This window comes from Notamacropus eugenii, chromosome 7 (assembly GCF_028372415.1).
Source record: "Notamacropus eugenii isolate mMacEug1 chromosome 7, mMacEug1.pri_v2, whole genome shotgun sequence".
NCBI classification, from domain to species: domain Eukaryota; kingdom Metazoa; phylum Chordata; class Mammalia; order Diprotodontia; family Macropodidae; genus Notamacropus; species Notamacropus eugenii.
The window spans coordinates 89102404-89118229 of NC_092878.1; the positions used below are offsets into that span (position 1 = coordinate 89102404).

General features: G+C 34.8%; 1 protein-coding gene across 14 annotated transcripts in view; it reads left to right on the forward strand.

The window, feature by feature from the left end:
• The window catches only part of CEP44 (centrosomal protein 44), a 58941-nt gene that overhangs the window by 7060 nt on the left and 36055 nt on the right, over positions 1-15826 (forward strand). For 13 of the 14 annotated variants that reach the window (XR_011970099.1, XR_011970104.1, XR_011970098.1 and 10 more), the window contains exons 3-5: positions 3132-3279; positions 13499-13645; positions 15552-15671. Coding sequence is in view for 6 of the 14 variants with exons in the window: in XM_072622592.1 (XP_072478693.1) it covers positions 3132-3279; positions 13499-13645; positions 15552-15671 (415 nt within the window). In the remaining 8 variants the exon portion in view is untranslated. The remainder of the gene's footprint in view (positions 1-3131; positions 3280-13498; positions 13646-15551; positions 15672-15826) is intronic. The other variant, XR_011970105.1, reaches the window with a different exon arrangement.

A 15826-nucleotide genomic window follows, 5' to 3' on the forward strand; every position in this document is an offset into this window, starting at 1 on the left:
AAGATGCTAGCTTTGCATTGCATAACTAGCAGTTTGTCAGTATTTCTGGAAAAATTCCATATTGTTTTCCAGAACAGTTAGATCATTTCATATGATCTAAAACAATATATTGCCATGTCAATCTTTCCCATAATTTTAACCCTTTTCCATCTTTTATCCTCTTTGGTAATATGATCTAACACAATATATTGCCATGTCAATCTTTCCCATAATTTTAACTCTTTTCCATCTTTTATCCTCTTTGGTAATATGATCTAACACAATATATTGCCATGTCAATCTTTCCCATAATTTTAACTCTTTCCATCTTTTATCCTCTTTGGTAATTTGCTGTGTGCATGTGTGTGTAAAGTAAAATTTTAAGGATGTTTTAATTTTCATGTTTACTATTCTCAGTGGTCTGAATTATTTTGTTTTACTTTCTTTTACTAGTTTTCCTGATCATTTGATTCTTTTGTTCAGTTTTGTATTTCCTCTTGTTAATCTAAGTATTCTCATTATTGTAATCCATTGCATTCCATTTATTTATCTGTTAGAGCTCTTTTTGTCCTTGTGTGTCACTTCTTCCAAACCTGTTTTTATCCTCATTGTGACATTGAGTTCCTGCACTCTTAAGTCTTTCCTAGTCTCCTCCTGGCTTCACTTTCCTCCTTTCCCAGTTCTGACCCTGTGTTAAGCACTTCCTGTTACTCTTTTACACAATTCTCTTGAATTCCTTGCTTCCCTACCATTTGCCACTTATGCCTTGTTTCCAGTTTTTAATCTACTTTTTGATTTTTAAAAATCGTCCCAATAGTTTTTTCTAATTTATTATTTTTACTATTCATTTTTTAAAAATTTTGAGTTCCCAAGTTCTTGCCATCCTTTCCACCACTTGCCCACCCATTGAGAAGACAAGAAATGTGGTAGATTTATACATGTGAAATAATGCAAAAATATACTTCCATATATGTTGTATTTTTTAAAGCAAGAAACATAGTGAAAAAAATATTCTTCAGTTTGCTGTTCATCAGTTCTCTGGACATGGATAACATTTTTCATCCTAAGTCCTTTGGAATTTTCTTGGATCGTTATATTGATCAGAATAGCTAAATTACTCACAGTTGATCATCATGCAGTATTGCTATTACTATGTACAGTATTCTTTTGGTTCTGCTAGCTTCACTGTACATAATACTGTACACTGTACATATAAGTTTTCCCTGTTTTTTTTCTGAAGCTATCCTGCTTGTCTTTTTTTCTGGCACAGTAGTTTTCTGTCCCAGTCATATACCACAACTTGTTCAGCCATTCCCCAGTTGATGGCCATCCCCTTAATTTACATTTTTTTTTTTGCCACAAAAACATTTTTATAAATATTTTTGCAATACCAGTAGTTTTGATAATTTTTTCTGTATATTAAAAATTGAGGTCCAAAAGTGTTATTCTCCTTACATTTCTATTTTTTTCATTATATCCCTTGACATTCTAGATTTTTTATTTCTCCAAATAAATTTTTTTATTTTGTTTAGTTCTTCAAAGTATCTTTTTAGTTCTGTTTGTATAGTGCAAATTTGTTTAAGTATGTTGTTATTTTTCTGTCAGGTAAATAATATTTATTGTGTTGATACTTATGAAACCAATGAATATCCCTCACACTTCAAGGAGGTCTTTATTTCTTTAAAGAATGTTTTGTAATTGTATTTAGATGTATAGAGATCCATGGTTAGTAGATCATTTATTTCATGCATTTTACAGTTATTTTGATTGGAGCATCCCTTGCTATTATTTCCTCCTGAAATTTATTGTTACTGTATAAAAATACTCTTAATTTTTGCAGTTTTATTTTGTATCCTGCAACTTTATTGAAGCTATTATTTCAATAAGCTTCTCTACTAGTTCTGTAGGGTTTTCTACTCAAACCACTGCGTTGAAAACAAATAGGGATAGTTTTTCTATTGCTAGCATTTCTAGAATTATGTCAGTATCAGTGCGGTATTTTGAATCTTTCATTTAAGAGTTTATTGGGAATACTTCTTTGCAAGTTAATCTTAGGTATTTACATTTTTAGCGCATTAAAAATTGCCTCTCTGTATTAATCTTTCATGAGTTCTTCTTTTGGGGCATAAATGAATGCTGTATTTTGTCTAATGTTTTTTCTTTTTCTATTTATATAATGTAATTTGGAACGTTTGTTTTCAGTATGATTGCTTATTCTAGCGTTGAATTGTTCTTCCATCTCTCATTTTAAAAGCTTGGTCATAAAGACCCATATTTTGCTATATTACTGTAATTTTTCTGCTAGGATTTTACTTAAAATTTTATATTAGTATTTTATTAGTGATATTGATATATATAATTCTCTTTGCTTCCTCCTACCACAAAGTAATATTATATTTGTCTCAAAGGGAGTTTGATGTATTTTTTCCCTCAGTTTTCCAAGAGTTTGTGTATAATATGTATTATCTTACGATAAAGAATGTTTAATATAATTTACCTGTAAGTTTATCTTTGCAATCCCCCTCCCCCAGTTACTTTTCAGCTAGTTGTAGTTAGTTTTCTGAAGTTTTGCTATTTATTTTAAATTAATGTGCCACCTTTTCTGTGTGTGTAAATGTTGAATGAAATATCACTATATTCAAGTGTTAAACTTTTCATTTTTAATATTAAAGCAGGCTGTGGGAAGTTACTTAATTCAGACTTTGTTGATAACCAGCAGTTATTGGATTACTTTTTTATCTAAGGTAAGGTTCTCCACAGTGGAACTTACTTTGAGTAGATAATTTCATGGTAGCTTTTCTTCTTTTTCTTTTGAGACTGTATCTGTCTATCCTACTTAGGCTCGAAGTATGGTGGCCACTCACAGACTTGATCCTACCACTGATCCTTATGGAAGCTCTGGTCTGCCTTATTTCTGAACTGAGCTAGTTTACCCCTCCTTGAGCTAACTAGTACGTCTGCTCCTGGAGCTCGCCCTGCTGTGCCACAGCACCAAGCAGCTGGCCAGTCTTATTGTTCCCCCGTAGCAGGGATTACAGGGATTTACCACTACCTCAGGTCCATGGCAGCATTTTAAAAGGAAACATCTTAACAAAATTTTAAGGGTCTAATTTTGTGGGATCATTCAAACACTTTTTTTTTTCTTTTAACAGTTTAGTAAAAGGAGATCCTGCAGCATATTTGCCTATTATCAGCCATTCCCTGACTTCATATTCAACTTACGTAGCAGAATTTTTGGTCATCTCTAATACAGAACTCACAGCAAAGAATGATTATCGGTTCGTTGATTCTGTCTATAAGGTATTGTAAATTTATAGAACAAGAAACTATTAAATTACTGATTAAAGTGAGGTTTATGTTTGTAATTGACTGTTAGGATATGTCTATCCTATGATTTTAGCAGTAGCTGTTTGAATAATGGTGTTTAAAAACTAGATTTTTCGTAAATGGAAGTTTTTAAGTGTATATCTCTTGTCAGTTTAAAAGTAATAACATGGCATTTGGTAGAGGTAAGATATGTAACTGCATTCATTGCATTCTGTAGTTCAGTGTATCATGAATTAAATCTTTTGTAACACATGTAAAGGAACTCTTGAATGAACTTGGTCTCTTAGGTATGATTTCTTTTTAAACCTCCTGTAAAATTTAAATGTGTTATAGTACCAGAATACTTTTGACTCCATTCTAGGTGTTAATAATTTAAGCAGTTTTATCAAGTGATAGTAATAGTTCTTTGTCCTACTAAAGCAAACAAAACTCAATATCCATTTTTAGAATTGTTCATGAAATAAATCTTAAATTTTATTTAGTTATCTTCTACAGAAGAAAGTGAGACTCAGAAAATTTAAGGGATTTGCCTAAAGACATATGACTAGTTAGGAGAGCTAATGCTAGAACCCATGTCACTTACCAGTGTAGAATGTTCCAGTTTTTTGTCATTATTAGACTGGTTAATCTAAAATAATCCCAATTAATCATCAAAAAATTTTAAACCTTAGGTTTCTGCTTGTTTATAATCTCTGGAGTCATTGATCCACATAAAATTAATCAGACTTTTACTTGATACTACTTAATCTTTCCCTCTCACATGCTACTATTGTTCTTCATAGTGTTCTCATGCCACGTAACTTAATATGTTCAGTGGATGTCTGACTTGATACCGAGGCTGAGCTTGGTCATTCTTCACTATTTGCTCCATACTAGCAACCTGTCCACTATGGTATATTTCCCTTCACCACCCCTCTCTTCCTCCTCCTTCCCCTACCATCATAATCTTCCTGCCTCTCTTGTATCCAAGATCTCTCTAATAAGTTTTCTCTCCAGTTTAGGAGTCGCTTTACTTTTGCACCACTCTTCCTTCTCATATCTATAGCATTTCAGCCTCCTTATGGTAGCCTATGTGGATACATGGCAAGAATGCAAGTGAGCATTCTAATTAAATTGGAAATTAAAGTCTGAATTGTTACAGTGTTGTTAAAATGAGGCTGCAAAGATAAGGGAAAACCACATTGTGGAAGACCTTCCGTGCCAGTTGCAGAAGTTTGTACTTTATCCTATAAATAGCAGAGAATCACTAAACGTTCTTGAGTATGAGAGGGAAAGTGGTAAAACTTGTGCATTAGTGAGATAGTGAGATTATTTTGGGGGACTTGTGAAGGCTGGATTGGGGAATAGAAATGTTTGGAGTCAGAGTTTAGTTAAGATGCTGTACAATAATGCAGGGAATGAACAGGGCCATTACTGGGGTTGTGAGTGAAGGAATGGAGTTAGAGATTTTTTTAGTTGGAATCTATAGGAATTATTATCTGATTGAATGTGGTTTCTTTAGAAAAGGGAAGAGTCAAAGATGACTTCAAAATTTGAGCTTATGTGATTTGAAGGATGATGATGTCCCAAATGGAAATGGGTAAGTTGGAAAGTCTTCATTAAATTTTGGGAGAAATTAACTAAAATTGGGTGATGAGGTGGATGAATTGGATATTCTAATAAGGTACCATGTTTGACTTCATAGGTATTATTGAGATTTCATTTGATGGATCTGTGACTAGAATTTGACTCTGGAAGACTATACCTTATTCAGAAGAAGCAGGATAAAGTAGAATTATGTGTATAAATTAGTGGACAGGTATTTATTAAGCACTTCCTTTGTGTCAGGTACTGTGCTGGGTGCTGAAGATACAAATTCAATGAGTGAAATAGTTCTTACTCTCAAGGAACTTGTCTTTTAACAGAGGTGATAGTAAGACCTTATGTAAGTAAATTCTATATAAATATAAAGGGAATAAATACATTCAGAGTAGTTTGAGAGGAAGGATACTTGCACTTGAGAGGATCAGGAAAGGTTTCATGTAGAAGCTGGTACTTGAGTGATGTTTTGAAGGAAAAAGAGATTCTGTGAGGTAGGGGTAAGGAGAGTACTTTCTAAATATCAGGGAAAACCACTGCAGAGACATGAAAATAAGAAATAGAATATTATGTATGAAGGCAAAGAGAAGACTAGTTTGAGTCTTTGGATGCAGGGGGATTAGTAATGTACAGTAAACTTGGAAATATAGGTTGAGGCCAGGTTGAGAAGAGCTTTAAAAGACAGAGGATTTTATTTTATTTGTGAAGTGGTATAAAGCTAATGGAATTTCTTAAGTAGGGAATGAGCTTAAGGAAAATCACTTTAGCAGCAGTGTAGAGGATATACTCAATTATTAGGAAGTTCTGTTCATGTAAGGAAATGAAATCAGAATGGGGAAACATTATGCAGAACATTTGGCTGAAGACTTCTCAGTCTCCTCTGCTGCATCATTATGCATTTCATATCCCTTAACTGTAGTCATATCCTAAGGCTCTGTGTATCAGACCCTCTTCTCATCTCTCAGGACACTATCTCACTTAATGATCTCATCTGCTTCTATTGATTTAATTATCTCAATGAAAATGAGTACCAAATCTGTATGCCCAAAATTTACCTTTCGCCTGAGTAGTAGTTTTACTGCAACTACCTATTAGACCTTTCAAAATAGACATTCCAAAGGTATCTCAAGTGTAATGTGTCCAAAGCCCAATTCAGGGTTCCTTCACCCTCACTCTCACCTTCTCCTCATTTATGGACACGAACATGTATGTAAAACTATCAAAGCCTTAAATCTTCTCAGCTACAAGGATCTAGGTCAGGTCTATCAGGAGAACTCTGGATCCTTCTCGCTTGATTGATGAGTTCCTAGCACACACTGCCATTTCTTGAGGGCCCCTAAACTTACTCACTTCATTCCCAGCTCAACTGACTCTCAGGACTTCCACCCTTCTCCACCTTCCCCTTTCTGTATCCTCTTTTATGTTTTGTCCTCTTTTATTAGAATGCAAACCCTTTGAGCATAGGGACTTTCTTATTTTCCTGTTTCTTTCCCCAACACTTAAAACAGTGCCTGGAACACAGTAAGTGCCTGAGATGCTTTATCTAGTTAACTGTTTAATAGTGTATGACTTTACCAATACCTCCAGAAGGAGTTCACCAAAAATGTAGAGAAGACTCTAAAAGTTGTTTTGATGAAACTGTTGAACATGTGTTATTACACATAAGAGTGTAACATCATTAAGATGGAATGACTTGGAAATACTAGGTTATTGCATGTTCTACTGACTGTGGCCATCTCCCTTAGAACAGTTTTAAAGATTCTAACTATGTCACCGATTCCAAAATTAGCTAGCTTCCTTCCAGATAACTGGGCTGTCAATGTCAGTCATTTATATCCAATCAATTGACAATCAGGACCTCTCTCATGTATCCCTTCCTCTCTTTTCATGTGGTCGCCCCTCTAGTCAGGCCCTCATTCTTAATATTTTGCCTGGTCTATTACAGTAGCCTCCTAATTAAGCTTCCTTGCCTCATCCATATAGCTGCCAAAGTAATTTTCCTAGTACACATGATACTCCTCTCATTAATAATCTTCAGTGGCTTCCTATCACCTGTAGGATCAAATATAAACTCTGATGTTTAAGAAAGTCATTCACAATCTTACCTTAACCTGTATTTCTAACTTTATACATTACTCTCCCTCTCTGCAGTCCAGACAGTTTGGCTTTCTTGTGGTTTTTCATGCACAGTACTCAATCTTTCATCTCCATGCCTTTGTACTGGCTGCAGCGCCCCCTGCCCCCGCCATCTGGAATACAGTGCCTCTTCACTTTCGCCTCTTAAAAGGCCTTGTTTACCTCTTAGCTTAAGTTCTACCTTTAAACTTACTGATTTTCCCTAGCTTCTAATGTCCTCCCTACAAAATTATTTTAATTGTTTCCCCCAAGAGCATATAAGCCCTTTGTAGGTAGCAAGTTTCACTTTTGTCTTTATAATCTCCAGTTCCTAACAGTGCTTGAGACAGAACAGGTACTTAATAATTCTTGCTTGTTGATTGATTGGTAAGTAGAGGTAGAAACAGCAACAGAATTGTCAGTGGAATGTGTGTAGTAGACCACCTTTTGTTTTTTAAAGATGCCATTCTTTGTCTCATTTCTTATTAAGTCTTGATAACTGAATAGACATTGCCTCCGTCAAACTGTGACCTGTTAAAAACCTTACCTTGAAAAGGCCAAGGTTCCCTACTGCATCCTGGGCCATCTCCAGTTGTCCTGATCTACATCTGGCCAAATGACCCAGATGGCTCCAGAGGAAAAAGTGAGGCTGGTGACTTTGCATAGTTCTCCCTCACTTAAGTCCAATTCACTTATATGCCATTGTATCACCTCCTTGATGTCATGGTCCTCTTTGAGAATGAAGGACAAACAGCAACCTCTGTGAGTAGAAAAGGAGCTGCCCACTGGGGCCAATGTGGAACCGGCCAGTTGGGCAACCTACCTACTTACCTATCTACTTTCATTCCTTCCTTCACTTCTGGTCATTGCATCACCTCTCTTATGTCATGGTCTTCTTCGAGAATGAGGGACAAACAGCAGCAGCAGACTACCTGGATAAAAAGAGACATTAGATAAGAAGTTTAGGAAACTGGTATTAAATTAGGCACAAAAGCACAAAATAGTGATGTGTGTTTTAATTATCCAGATGTCTGTTGAAAGTCTCTCTGGCCGAAATAGAGTTGCTAATTCATTCATCAAGAAGTGAAAAACCCACCATAGGAAAGTGGTATTTTGTATATAATTTGTCAGTAACAGGGACCTAATTTTGTTGTTGATGAAATGAGTGGAAATGAGATCAGATTTAGGAAGAGTGGATTTGAAGAGTGTTCAAGTAGAAGGATAAGTAGTATGTTTTAAACTAAATTCTATAGAGAAAGGCAGCTTAGGTTTGGGAAGTGCTATTCATGTCTCATTCCTACCTTTTTTCATTATTTCACTTGATATTCTGGCTGTTTTCCTCCAAGTGAATTTTGCTATTTTCTTGAGTTCTATAAAGTATCCCTTTGATAGTTTGATTGATGTAGCATTATCTTTGGTAATATAATTTTTGTTATATTGGGCTAACTTGCTTTTTAATCCTCAGTATGCTTTAATATGCAGTAAAGAAAACTTAGGTAGGCATAGCTTATCAGGCATCTTTAAAATCATTGCATATGAATAGTGAATTTTTTTAGTTTTTCTCTGCTGCCCAGTAAAGTTCACACTCCTTACCCTAACATTAGAGGCTTCTACATTATTACCCACTTTTTTCCCATTACTCTTTCCTCTAAAAACTATGTTCTAACCAACATATAGATCAGTTTTCCTCATGTATATTTGTTCTTCCTCCTTTTTATGATATCTGTAAACATTGATTAAGCTATTGACATTCCCTATAAGAAATGCTTATCCTGTGACCAATCAGTTGAAACATTGAACTGAACTATATCTGTATTGACATTCCCACTCTAATGAGAGCAGGCGAGATATTCAAGGAGGATGGAATGGTGTCTTGCATTACCTTGGAAAGGTCAACCATGTAATTGGTTTCATTGTCTTCCAAAACACAAGAGGAAATATTTCGTGAAACACTTGATCATATTCTTTTGCATGGTGCCTAATGATTGTAGTTTAAATGAATTACTTTATGGAAAGCACTATGTTAACTGCTGAGGATGCAAATACAAAAGTGAGAGACAGTTCTCTCTCTTAATGAGCTCACATTCCCAAGGAGAGAGACAACACATACAAAATTCACAGCTACAATTCAGATAGAAAGGTCCCAGGTTTGTGAGTTTAAATGTAGTTTAAATGATTGTAGTGGAAATAACCACATTTTATATTTGCCCTTCTTTAGGTTTAGGATGTAAACTGATCTTTTCCAATCCATTGGCTACTCTTATGTTTTCCAGATTGCTGGCGTATTGAGTGTAGCATTTTAACAGCATCATCTTTTAGGGTATTAAATAGCTCAGTTGGAATTATATCACCTCCACTAGTCTTATTGCTTTTCAAGGCCCACTTCATTCTCCAGGATGTCTGGCTCTACATCCATAGTCACACCATTGAGTTTATTGGTGATGTTGAGTTCTTTCTTGTATAGTTCTTTGGTATATTCTTTCTACATCTTCTTAATTTCTTCTGCTTCTGTTAAATCCCTACCGTGTTTTGTCTTTTATCATGCCCTTTTTTTGCATGAAACATTTCCTTTATATCTCTAATTTTCTTGAAGAGATCTCATCTTTCCTATTCTGGTGTTTTCTTTTTTTTTGCATTGTTCATTTAAGAAAACCTTAGTTTCGCATTCATTTGGGTATATCTTTCCCTTTCCTTCTTTCCTCTGCTACTTGTAAAGCCTTGTCGACAGCAATTTTGCTTTCTTGCTCTGCTTTTTCTTTGGAATGTTTTTTTTGTAGCTGCTTCGTATACAGTATTGCAAATCTTTGTCCTTGTTCTTCAGACACTGTTATCTACCAGGTCTAATCCCTTAAATCTTCTTATTCATAAGTCATGTTATTTAGGTCATACCTATATGATCTGATAGCTTCCTGTCCTTCAATTTAAGTCTGAATTTTAAAATGAGAAACTCATGATCTGATCCATAATTAACTAAGTCTGGTTTTAACTGACTGTATAAAGCTTCTCCACCATTGGATACGAAGTGTATAGTCAGTCTGATTTCTGTATTTTTCCATGTGATGTCCATGTGTAAAGTTGCCGTGGGTTGTTGAAAAAGTGTTTGTTATGATCAGTGAGTTATCTTGACAGAGCTCTATTAGTCTCTGCCCTGCTTCATTTTGCACTCCAAGGCCAAACATGCCTGTTGTTTCAATTATCTTTTGATTTCCTGCTTTAGCATTCCAATCCTCTTTGGTGAATGTGACATCTTTTTTTGGTGATATTTCTAGAAGATACTGTAGGCCTTGATAGAACTGATCAACTTTGACCTCTCCAGTAGAAATGGTTGGAGGATAGAATTGTAATACTGTGATGTTGAATGGTTTGCTTTAGATTCAAACAGATGTCATTCAGTCATTTTGGAGATTATACCCCAATACTGCTTTTTTCACCCTTTTATTGACTATGAGGGTTGTTCCATTTCTTCTATGGGATTCTTGCCCACAGTAGTATATGTAGTGATCATCTGGATGAAGAGCCATTTATTTACTAAGTATTTACTTTATGGAAAGCACTATGTTAACTGCTGAGGATGCAAATACAAAAGTGAGAGACAGTTCTCTCTCTTAATGAGCTCACATTCCCAAGGAGAGAGACAACACATACAAAATTCACAGCTACAATTCAGATAGAAAGGTCCCAGGTTTGTGAGGCAATGCCTCTTCTTCAATACTATTTCCATTGATAAAAATCTCTGATGATGAATGTAAGTAAGGAGGATTTTGTTATCCTTTTAGTTTAGTTTTTCAGAATCCATGGCCATGGCAGTGTCTAGTTTTCAGGTGTTAGATAATAACTCCCAGAATAGCTCCAAAGATTCTAGATAGTAACTCCTAGAATCAGTGATAAACAGTCCTACTGTGGCTATGCCTTGAGAAATGGGGTGACATAATGTGATAGTTGCTGCACTTGCACAGAATGACAATATTGCTAAAGTAAACCTGTGAACTTATTGTTGGCAAGATGCCTTCTTTGTCTATTGCCCTATAAAGCAAGTAAGCACTGGTCAGTGAGTGGGGAACCCATTTGGGATTTGGGTAATGCATACAGGAATGCATTCACCCACCTCAGCCGGTCCCCATTGAGGCTTGAGGGGATTTAGGGGAGTGCACCTTTCATGCCAGCCCCTGTGAGAAGGGTGATTAGGGAATGCTGTAAGAGTTGGTGCTCCCATTATCACCAATCCTTTGAGAAGTCTGGACTAGAATAAAGTAAGATTATTAACCCCTCCAAAGCTGTCTTCCTGTCTGACCAGATCACATATGAACCTGTTAGAGGCTGGAGACCAAAAACTTCAATGTGTCTCGTATGTTGTCTATGAAACAATGAACCATTTTACAGAGCCAGGGACATTGGTGCCATTTACATTCTTTCTGAATCTTTAGTAGCTGTTACTGAAGTACCTGCAGAAGTAGTTGTCAGGCCATATCTTGATGGAAATTGTTTCTCAGTATGATGGCTCCAAGGGCTGGGTTGGAAGCAGGGCCTGGGTGGGGAGGGAGGAAGTAAAAGGGAAGGGGAGGAAAAAAAACAATGTACTGCCACTGGAATGACTATTTTTGGAAGGACTGTTGGCTGCTGTATGATAGTAGTGGCAAGGAAGTTAGTTCATTGGAAGCAGGACTGATGATTTGGAGGATATTCTATCCCCACGGTTCTTGGCTTCAGTCTTGGACTATGTCTGTCCAGGCTCTCTAATAGATGTGGTGGCGGTGGTGATGGTTCTCTTTCCTGGCACATACTACCTTTTCTCTGTTCCTCACAGAGCCTCACTTCTTCAGTTTCCCTTAGTATTCAGTGATTTCAGTGGTGAGCAAAGGGGAGAACAGTGACAAATGTTAGGAAATGTTGAAGTTAAGAAACAAAAGAGGCATTCAGTGAAATAGAGGACTTTCAAGCATTCTTGAGAAAAGAACAGAGCTAAATAGAAAATTTGACTTTCAAATACAAGGCTCAAGAGAAGCATGAAAAGGCAAACAGGAAAAAAAGATATCATAAGGGATTTATTAAACTGTTTACATTCCTGCATGGAAAGATGATACTTGTAACTCATAAGACCTTTCTCATTATTAGAGCAGTTAGAAGGACAGAAGACACAGGTTTGAGTTGAATATGATGGCATGATATTTAAAAAATAAAATTAAGAGGTGAGAGAAATGTCCTGGGAGAAAGAAAAGAAGAGGTAGAATGAGGTAAATTAACTCACATAAAAGAGGCAAGAAAAAGCTTTTACAGTGAAGGGGAAGAGAGGGGAGATGAAGGGGGAAAGTGAGTGAGCCTTACTCTCATCAGAATTGGTTCAAAGAGGGAATAACATATACACTCAGTTGGGTATAAAATCTATCTTACCCTACAGGAAAGTGGGGGGAAGGAGATAAAAGAAGGGGGAGTGGGTGATAGGGAGGGCAGATGTTGTCAGAAGCAAAACACTTTTGGGGAAGGAAATTGTGAAAGGAGAGAGAGAATAGAATAAGCAGAAGGAGGAATAGGATGGAGGGAAATACAGTCATTGACAACATGACTATTATGGAAGTGTTTTGCATGACTACATATGTATAACCTATATTGAATCACTTGCCTTCTCCATGCGGGGGAGTGGGGAAAGAGGAAGAGAATTTAAAATTCATAGTTTTAAAAATGAGTGTTAAAACTGTTTTTACATGTTACTGAGGAAAAATGAAATATTAAATAAAAATTAAGAAAAGAAATGACTTATAAAAAAAAAAAGAAGCAAAAGAGGCCAAGGGCTTATAGACTTTTTATAAAAAAAAAGAAGCAAAAGAGGCCAAGGGCTTATAGACTTTTTGCAAGCCTCATGCCTATGTATCATGAATACTTTGCACAGTAAAAGAGTTAGAAGACACCCAATGTGGCAAATAGAACATTACAAAGCAAATAAATTGATTAAATCATGACAGGAGAAGACTTATAACAGATGGCTAATCCAGGTGTTGCATTATTGTTCATGCAACTTTTTTTCCATTTTACTGCTACCTATTGCTTTTATATCACATTCTCATTTCAGGGCATCCTTCTATCTAACACAAAGATAGGACCTAGCGAAAGGTCTCCAGAATGTTGAATTGCTACCTTCCACCCCTGGGAAATACTGACTTACTCAATATTAATTCATATTAATTATGCTTCTGCTTGTTGTGCTATTTGTCTAGCTGGGCTTCTAGTGTTCCATTTATTGTCTCCTAATTTTTATATTCTTCCTCTTAAGTCGTTTAGCTGTAGTTCATTTTGTATATTTCAGGCCACTGAGAACTCAAAATAGCTACAATCCAGTAAACTATCAGTATATACTGTTCCAATTAAGACAGACATCATTTTATACTCTAGGAAAGCAATTCAGATAAATACCTTGTCCCATACACACTAAGGTAATATTCTAAACAGGAAGAATTCTTATTTTGAAAATAAATTCCATGTTGATTTTTGTTTTTTGATTTCACAGCTTCTTCGAGATAAATTTCATTATAAACCAATTTTGACAAAAAAACAGTTTTTCCAGTATGGTTTTGTTGAATGGAAGATACAGATTGTCTGTGATATTTTGAATTTAGTTATGAAAAAACACAAGGAGCTGTGTAACTTGGATAAGGTAAATTCATTGTCAAATTATGTAAATTATCTGATACTTGAATGCATAAAATGTATTATATTCCAAAAATTAATTATAAGTAAATTAATTGTAAGATATGTTAGAAGGGGCCTTTAAAACATCCTACCTTTTTCTGACCTCCAGCACATCTCTTTTATTTCAAAATTTTTTAAAAATTACACAAATTTCTTCCATACCTTTCCCATCCTCCATCCCTCAGTCATTACATATGGCAAATTTAAATTTAAACAAGAAAAAAAATCAGCAAAACTGATCAGTCTATAGAAAAATTCTGAAAATATATGCAGTATATAACACCCCTTAGACTTCTTACCTCTGGCAAAGGAGGTAGAATGTCTTCTCATATTTCATCTTTAGAACCATACCTCTTAGAAATTGTTCAACATTCACTTTGCATGATTTTGTAGTTCTTTCCATTTACGTTGTTGTAGTCATTATGTAATTTTTTTCCTTGGCTCTGTTTACTTCACTTTATATCAGATTGCATAAATCTTTCGATTCTTCATGCCTATTGTTTCTTTAAAACAAAAAAAAAAACTTTATGAAACTTTTAACCTTAGGAATGGTGTGTTTTAGATTTAAGATCATTTATTTGACACTAATTTAGTTAAATTTTTCTTTTTCTTTTTTCCTTTTGGTAAATATAAATCTTTTTACTTGAGAATAGTTTTATAAATATATCAAAACTTTTAAGTCTTGAGTGTTGTCTCATTTCTCAGTAACAATGACAATAACAGTAACAATAACTGATTTACATAGCACTTGGAATATATACAGTTTTAAGAGCCTTTTAAAATTTAATTAATGATTATTGATTTTATTAAGTGATATACAGAGAAGGGAGTTGTTCCTGTAATTTAGCCTGATTGAATTTTTTTACCTAGTGGGATGAATTCTTCATGAACAAGCCCATTTAAATCAAAGAAGTTATATTCAACATTGTCTTTGTAGTTTTAATATGCATGTTTTCTCACATCTCAGTGATATTTGGATTTTCTGTTTGTATATTTTTATGCTTTGCTATGGGTCCTATGACATTTTTTCCTGTGTAATCTCTGCTTATATAGTCTTCCCAGATTTTTTGTTTTGTTCAACTTTAAACTTAGCAATCAGAACGGATGTTAAGTCTTTGCTGTTCATGCTCATTACTCCAAACATATATATTCCCATTTTTGTAAAAAACTTTTGTCAAAATCAAGTTTTCTTTCAGAATAAGTCTTATCTAAATGAACCTTTCAAGTTATTTTCATCATTAATTATCTGATTGAATATAGATGGCAGTCTGCTGTACATAGAGAGTACAAGAGCCTTACATAGAAGCCAGGAAATTGAATTTCTGGTTTAGACTTTGCAGTTAACTGAATAGTAATAATCAATGATAATAGTAGACACTTAAGCATTTAACATTTATTATCTCATTTGAGACAACAACATTGAGGTAGCTATTTAAGGTATCTTTGTGTAGAAAAGGAAGCTAAAATATGTGTCATATGCTTATGATTACACATCTTTCATTTATCATTTAGAACATCTTCCCTGTATTATTTAAATTTTTTATTTCAACCAAAATTGACATCACATCATTTCCATAAGCTTCTTTGGACATGCCAAGAACAGATTTTTTTAATTTTGTTTTTACTTCTGAAATAAAACATAAATTTTTTTTTTTTGCATAGCTGCAATCTCAAAACTGAGTGATCAGCTTTGAGAGTATTGCTTCCTAAACTTAGAAGATATTGATAAGAGTTATCATTCTGACCTCCGATAGCTCTCACAAAAGCAGCCTCGTTGTCTATAGTCACACCTTATATGAATAATTAAGTGGTAACATTTAAAGCTACGTGATACTTTTGCCAAAAAATATTGTTTTGAATACCTTCTTTAGGCTGTAGCACAGAAAAAGAAAATTCGTCCCATCAAGTCAGAGGCTTTTATAAATTTTGAAAAAACTCTTGTACAACCTGTTGTTCCTGACTTCACATTCAGGAGTGTACCTTCAGAGCAGGTATGGATGTTTAAAGTATGTTTTGTTTCATAATAAATGCCTTATGATTTGGAATAAATGTAATTTGTGTAATCAATCTACACCTAAGAGGTACTTTTCTGATGCAAGCTAGGTAAAGACTCAAGATGATTTTGATAGAAGTGTACATTTAAAGC